This window comes from Penaeus monodon, chromosome 14, assembly GCF_015228065.2.
Source record: "Penaeus monodon isolate SGIC_2016 chromosome 14, NSTDA_Pmon_1, whole genome shotgun sequence".
NCBI classification, from domain to species: domain Eukaryota; kingdom Metazoa; phylum Arthropoda; class Malacostraca; order Decapoda; family Penaeidae; genus Penaeus; species Penaeus monodon.
Window position 1 is genome coordinate 43,259,330 of NC_051399.1, and position 7,903 is coordinate 43,267,232.

Consider the following 7,903-nt stretch of genomic DNA (forward strand, 5'->3'; position numbering starts at 1 on the left):
GTCATACATCAGAAAACTTGCTTATGAGGCAACCCAGTGGCAGAAAATGGGACTAAAGCTACCTGGTTCTTTGGGTAAGTTCTGCTGTTGGATTAGAGGGAGGAAGTTTTAGGCATAAGACTGGAACTTGCTTATGCTTGTAATTCTTTTCTCTATGTAAGGGTATTACTATTGTTATTGTTATGAGCAGGAACATCATTGCTATTATCCATGTTGTCGTTGTTCAGATTTAAGGGAGTCCAATATAAAGTTGGGTGATAAAGTTTTGGGGGTTTCTACATTTATAGTGCTTTTATAGTGTTTACTTGGTAGTAGTATTTTGCTTATTTTTTTATGCACTTCATATGTTATGATCATATCAGATTAAGGAACCATTCTTCTAGGTCAGAGAAAGAGGTAGAAGATGACATTTATTATTCCTAAAGGTATTGCAGACTGAGAAAGTAATTGTAAACTATGTATGCATGTATATATGTTTGTATATTTTATTGTGAAAGATTTTTCCACTACTTGCTTCATAAGTGTGTTCTAACGTACATCCCATGGATCTGATATATTGAAATATTGTCATGTTTATTTTATTTTATTTATTTTTTTCTACATTCATAAATGTGTACTATAATTATGCATTAATAATTTTACCCAGTGTTCATAAGCACTACAGTATAATACGGTAAGATCACAGAAGCATTATAGCAAAGGATGGTAACAGCATCAAAATCAGATTTATGAAAAGAAGTAAAAACACTTGTATCCTGCCACCCAGGTGGCCTGGCCCAAGCCGTGAGCATAGAGAGGCAGAATCTCGCTTGCACCCTCCTTGGAAATCCCAGCTGCAAGAGGGATCCCTTGGGCAATCAGTTTTCTGAAGCATGTTTCAGTTGTCTTAGGGTGCGAATGAGCATCTTGTTCCCCAGGGGAACTAGGGAGGGGGATGGGAGATAATGGCTGCCTTTCCATTGCATGATGAAGTCCTACCCCTCCCCCACTATCTGTTCCCCCTAGTTTTTCTTTCATCGTCTTGTTTTCCTCTTTTGGTTTATGTCTTAGATGATTTGCTTTTATATATTTTGTTATATTTTTAGGTGGAATGGCTCTCTTCCTCTTTCTTAGGATTTTGTTTTATCAAGTTATCTCTCAGTATGTTTGGTATCTCATCTGCTACTCCTTGGTTTATCTGTGTTAAGAAAAAAAAAAAGGAAGACATTCATTGTGTCCGTCTCCCCAACAGTGAGCACTGCCCCAAAGCATTACACTCAGCCAGATCCAAATGCCAAAATGTCAAAAAATAAGAAGAAAAAACTGAAGAAAAAGCAAAAGGCAAAGCAGGCATTGCTGGAGAACCAAATGAGGGAACTGGAGGAACTAGAAGAGAGGGAAGCACGTCTAGCTCTCGAGGCTTGCGAACTGCACACGCCAAACACTTCTGGTAAGTAGGCTCACACTGCTCAGCTGGGTGTATGGAAGCAGTGGTAGCTTTTTATGATTTGTGTGGCATTTATGCTTTAGAAATGGAGTGACTGATTGGTTTATATTTTGTTTATTTATTTTATGGTATTTTATATTTTATTTATTTTTTCTATATAGTCACTAGTATGTAAAATAATTTAACATCAGATATCTTAAATTTGGTAAGATTTTTAGATTGATTAAATAGATTAGATCAAAGATATAAATTGTACTAGTTTAAGAATAATTCCTTTATTTCAGTAGTATATGTAGATCAAGTATGATTACTTCAAGTATAAAAGATAACTATTTTATGTATGTTCAGAATTCCTTACTAATTCAAATTTATATCTTATAGTGCTAAGTAATGACTCAAGTTTAGAAGAGAGCAGCACTATGGAACCTCAGACCAATGGACAGCAGAGCGACAAGCCACCAGAAGTGCTGGAAGAGGAAACCGTAAAGATTCAAGTAGGGGACACTTCACAAGAGAAAGTGCAGCCTCCACCAAAGCTACCCCCACAGCCCAGCCTAATCACCCCAAGCCTCACCCTAGAGGAGGAGGCACAACAGAAGCTTGGTGAGTGTTGGGCTGTACACTTGTAGTTTCGGCTAACTTTTTAATTAGGAGGGAATGTCTTTGTATCAAGGTGTTATGTCTGTGTGAGGGAATTTCTAGGGTTCAGTTAATAGGTTTAGGTTGCCTGGGAACATGGTAGACCCATGAAAATTTGTTTATTAACAAGGTTGATAATTGTGTATGTGCGTGTGTGTTTTGCATGTATGTATACATTTTGCATGTGTGTGTAGATGTCTTCATTGATCCATTGGAGTCGGGTAAAGGGGCTGATTTCTCAAGAGGCAGGTAAAGTTGATGTCTAAGATGGGGTTTAGAATGCATTCTGCTCACTAAAATAGATTGATACCTTAAACTTCACAATTTTTTATGATATAGTTTGTAATAAGATACTTAGTGTTGACTTCAAAAACAATATATATATAGACTTGAAAAATAATTGGGTATATTAGTCTCAGTTTAGTTGAAATATTGATATAATAGAAAATATCTACTTAAATACCATTCTGATTCTCATATAAATTAATCTGTTGGATCCGGGTGCCTTCCTGACACCATGTGGCCCAAAATCTGGGCATTAGGATTACTTGAGTGGCAACTCTTCAGGGTATGAAGTCTGTTGGCCCAGCACACATGGAGCACATGCAGTGTCAAGATGACTTTTTTTTTTTTTTTTTTCCTTCTCTTTTTCTTCATTTGTTTCTTTTTTTCTTTCTTTCCATTTTCCAATGTCATTTGATATGCTGTATCAAGATGATAATAGACTTTTTTCCCTGCACAAACTCCGTATCATGTAGTGAATCTGTAACTGAGTTCAGTAAGAATGATAAGTAACATTTTGTTATTTTTCAGTTTTTAATATTTTTGTAACAATCAGTTGTCTGTAATACACCCTGCTTCACTGATGGTAGTGGCCAGGAATAGGATTCTGAGTATGGTCCTGGTGTCCTTCCTGGAGCTGGATGGTACATTCCATTCTTGTTTTCTGGTGCAAATAATACCAGATCCCCTTCCTAAATGTCCTAATGAGTCTAATTACACTTCAAGAGCAAGTCATTCCTGTCATTCCCTTTCTACTGCCAAATTTTTCATTAATGGCATATTCCAGTCTCCCTGGCCCACAGTAAAAATTTTCCATGATGGCATATTCCTTGTCTGTCACATGGCCCTTGGCTAAATTTTATGGTGACATGATGGTCAAGTCGCCTGGATCCTGGGGATTAAAGGAAAACGGGTCAGTCGTGTAGTTTTGTCCCTTCTTTTTTTGTGGTTATCCTTTAACTTTGAGTTTTCTGTCTTTTGGTTCAGTTGAATCCCTAGGTTCTTGAAAAAATGAAGGCAAGAAACTGTTATATATTATATGGAAACAGGCTCTTTCACAATGAACATTGCATTTGCATTCTTTATGCATGACATGAAACTTTTCAAGTCAAAGGAATTCAGTACCCAAAAAGTTTGAAACAAGTAACCTTTATTTAGCATTAATCTGTGACTAACTGAACACTTGGCCTGACTGATAAGGTGGACCATCTCTCTCAGTCAAGGATGTCTTGTAGTAATTCATGCATGATTAACAAGTGTTGTGATTAAACTTCAGAACACCGCAAGAGTCTAGCTGAGATGTGTGAGGGCGATGTGCGACCAGGTGGGGCAGTGGGGCTCTCACTAGACCCCCTCATGAATGGCCACGACAGTCCTCGCCCAACACTAGGTCGCTCAGAGTCTGAGATAACCCCAGACATGAGGCTTCCCCCAGAGGATGAAGGTGCTTAATGATAATTTCATTCTTTTTTTATTTCTTTTACTATTTCATATTTTTTGTCATTCTAAGCAAGAGTTTTATCATATATGTCTTTTTGTACATAATAAGGGTAATAGATGGAATTATTCTGCTGTTCTTGAAAGTGATTATAATAGATATCTATTTTGGTAGTGTTCGTGTCATTATCTCTAACTTTTAAAGAAGGATGAACTATTAAAATCTTGTTTATATCAGTTGCTATGTTAAATGTGTTTTTCTTTAGAAGATTTACATACACTTATTACATGTAGTGTTTTTCTTTCTTTCTTTCTTCTTTTTTTTTTTTTTTTTTTTTTTTTTTTTTTTTTTTTTTTTTTTTCCCCCACATATGTTTTATGAGAAGCAATTTTTATGAAGATAGACTTAGGGCAAAAAAAAAGTATGTTTATCATATACATACAAACTCACAGCTTTTAACTACAAAGTTATCATGCATCATGATAATGAAGTTATGAAAAAAATATATTAAGTCCAAGATAGGAAGATTCTCCTCTTCTCACATGGCAGTACTCATTGGCTTCTCTTAATACACAGAAGGTGAGGATGGAGGGGCTAATTCCAGTAACACAAGTGGAGGCAGTAACAGTGGCAGTGCAGTCGGAATGCGCAGAGTAGCCTCATGCCCAGACCATAAATCCATTGACCGCACGCCAGACCCAGTTCACGAAGTGTGTGACATGAAGGTCAAGCTGGCTGATTTGGGTAATGCTTGCTGGGTGGATCATCACTTCACTGAAGATATCCAGACTCGACAGTACAGGTGCCTGGAAGTCCTGCTCGGAGCTGGTTATGGTTGTCCTGCTGACATGTGGAGTACTGCCTGCATGGTGAGTCTTTTCTTATGTTCACATTAGTATTCCGTATAGTTTGCAAAGTATTTTATGGCACAGTACATTTGTTTTGTTAAGTTGATGTTTGTACTATTGTTTTGATTGAAAGTAAACTTGGGATTAGATATCTTTCTTTTCTTCTTATTTTTATTTGAACAATGGCATTTTAGGGAGTTTATGATAATACAGGTGCCTAGATCTGTCAGAAGGCAAGTTACAGAATTCCCTAATGTGTAATTGAAATGAGTTAAAGCACCGTAAATTTTACTAGATTTTAATCCAAAGCTAAAATATGTTTTCTCCCTCCAAGGCATTTGAGTTGGCAACTGGAGATTATCTGTTTGAGCCACACAGTGGAGCTGATTATACTCGTGATGAGGATCATCTAGCACACATCATTGAGCTTCTTGGTAAAATTCCCCGTCATATAGCCCATTCTGGAAAATACTCAAAGGAATTTTTCGACAAGAAAGGTAAGTATAAGTGATCAAGATACATTGGTGCAAGTATTTACTACTCTTTGGATATAACATTGTTTAAGTATGATTCACCTTAGGACTTTTTTTATCTTACTGAAAAAGCTTATGGACCATTATTGGAAAATATGTACTCCAACTCATCTCTTTCTTTCTCCACTCCAGGTGATTTGCGGCATATCACAAAGCTCCGTCCCTGGGGCATGTTTGAGGTGCTGACAGAGAAATACGAATGGCCAGAGGATGAAGCCCGAGCTTTTAGTGACTTCCTGAATCCAATGCTGGCTTTTGAACCATCAGAACGCGCTACTGCTGGAGAGTGCCTCAAACACCCATGGCTCAACTCATGAACACAAGCTGAACCTGCTCCCTCTGACCACTTTCTGGTAAAAAGTCTCTCAGTCTAATCGTTAGACTTGCCAGCTTGAGCATAAAAGACTTAACACTATCAGAGAGTGGCAACCTTGGCCTTCACTTGGCTATTTGTGTATATGCACTTATGATGGTGATTCAGTATCAGGGCAAAAACCAAAGATGACTCCATAGAATGGCAGCTGTTAAGCAAGGTTCCAGATCAGCTCACTCCATTCTGTCTCCAAAGTAGTGAGTGTCACCACAGCACATAAATAGTTAAGTGAAGTGAAGGTTGAGGGGGCTCAGTGTACACACACCAGGGTTCGCCTTGGGGTTATCAACCCTATTTTTGACCAGAAGTGCTTTTGACTCTTGATAATAAAAGAAAGGATTTTTAGTTTGGTTCTATCAGCTCTGATAATACCTAGAGACTGCTTGGAGGAACCAGTAATCTCTGTGAAAGTGTCTTAGTATGATTATGATAATGAATATGGTGATGATGATAATTATGTTGGTGATTGATAATGATGTGTCCAGTGGTTCTGCTGTGAGTGTATATAAAAACAGATGGTTGCTATCCTCTCAATGTCCATAATAGTACATATTGCAGAGAGGGGACATTTGGAGGAATCATTTGCTCTTTATGATGATTTAACTGCTCAAACCACAAATATTTGTAAGAAGCAGCAGATCTAAAAGAATTACCTGCATGAGAAAGATGACAACAAACCTATTCCACCAGCACTGCTGCAGAACTTCGGATAATGTTAGTACCAAGGACCATATGCCCAGATGACCTGTGGTGTTGTGTTGTCGTGCACAATGGGATGGCTCTTTTCCATACATTCATTTTAATAATTATGTAAATATTGCACGACTGTGAAGTTGGTTTTCCATCAGCCCTGATTTTTTAAAAGTCGGCTTCTAATGACTACTGATGGAGGAATTTGTTTCTTGCATGTTGGAACTCAAAACTGCAACTTACATCACTAGAAAACATTTATGTTATTCAAAGATAGTTTACATTATTAATCCATTCATTTCTTTCTAACAATATTGAAATTCATTTTTTCTGTATGTAGAAGGCAATATATTGATTTAATCATATATTATCACAATATTACCATCCTTTTGTTAGAGTTTACAGTCTTCTGCTTCATCTTATAATCTTAACTGCAGTGTTCTGATGTCCCAACTTTGGAAACAACCAAATAGCAGGGCTGATGTTCTATAACATATGATTAGCCTTGTAGCCTGAATGCAATATTTTGTCCACCATTGAAATTATATACTGAATGCAGGCCCTCCTAAAAGTCGGTAGAACCCTGTCCAGCTGGCTGTATACCAAGTACAACCCCCACCCCACCCCTCCCCTGACCCTTCCCTCTCCTCGTTCCTCCTTCATTGATGAAACCCGTAACCCTGTGGATCCAGAAGATGATAGGCTTCTTGTCCCCTCTCCCTATTGAGGCTACTAGGCTCTGTGTTTTCTGTATATTTAGCCACATCTGTAAGATGTCATGCATATGCATCAGTGATTATGAATATAATTTATTTTTACTCCATTTTAGATATGCACCTTTGTTTAGTAGATTATCTTTCATTGTCACATAAGTGTAGGGTTCATTTATGTCTCCCCCCTTTGTGACTCTGTTCCACCAGCCAATAGTGTTATCGATGGCAAGTAATGCAGCTGTGGCACCTCCTCCTGCCTCTGCCCACACTCTGGTCCATGTTATATTATTTTATTTTCCATATTTGCATCACTGGTAACATATAGAAATGTATGAACAACTGTTTGAGGCAAATGTGTTTTTAGTGGACAAGTGTTGGTAGCAGGTGCGTAGGTTGCAGGTGCCCACAGAAACGTGTCGGGTGGGCTCATACCTGCTAACGGAGCATCTCCCATTCTCAGGCCAACATTGTCTTATATTAAGATGGCTCTAACCTTGCCAAGGGTGCAGCAGGTTAACAAACTTTGTACCACAATAAAGAATTTGGGCCTTGCTGCTGTGGTAGACTTGTCCGATCCTCTGTATAGCAGGCATAATGATAATGGTACTCTTGATAGTAAAGGTGAAGCACACCAAAATGGTATTTCATTTTCAACCCTATACATACTGTGAGATGTATGCTGTTCTTAAGGCCGGTTGTTTTGCCAGGTGAATAAAGGCTACTTTTTGTCATAAATTATCTTTTTTTTTTAATCTTTCAACTTCTTGTATTTCTCTTTGTGTGAACTTTCCATTTGTATGGAGTTTGTCTGTAAGCTTTATAATTTATGCTAACTTTTGCAAGAAATATTTGAAAAATTAGCAGATAGGCCCTCATTAATTACCAACACAATGTAAGAATGAAACTGGTGTGATGAATAGTTCATATAGGAAATCTTTCAGCGAGGACCATTCTGAGGCTC

At 37.8% G+C, this 7,903-nt stretch overlaps 1 protein-coding gene across 1 annotated transcript in view; it reads left to right on the forward strand.

The window, feature by feature from the left end:
* LOC119581166 overlaps nt 1-7,677 on the forward strand; it is a 51,574-nt gene extending 43,897 nt beyond the window's left edge. Inside the window, exons 6-12 of the mRNA XM_037929551.1 lie at nt 1-74; nt 1,232-1,429; nt 1,808-2,029; nt 3,624-3,791; nt 4,362-4,654; nt 4,968-5,130; nt 5,299-7,677. The exon at nt 1-74 is cut by the window's left edge and continues 89 nt beyond it. Coding sequence (XP_037785479.1) covers nt 1-74; nt 1,232-1,429; nt 1,808-2,029; nt 3,624-3,791; nt 4,362-4,654; nt 4,968-5,130; nt 5,299-5,483 — 1,303 coding nt within the window. The 3' untranslated portion in view covers nt 5,484-7,677. The remainder of the gene's footprint in view (nt 75-1,231; nt 1,430-1,807; nt 2,030-3,623; nt 3,792-4,361; nt 4,655-4,967; nt 5,131-5,298) is intronic.
* The last annotated feature ends 226 nt before the right edge of the window (nt 7,678-7,903 follow it).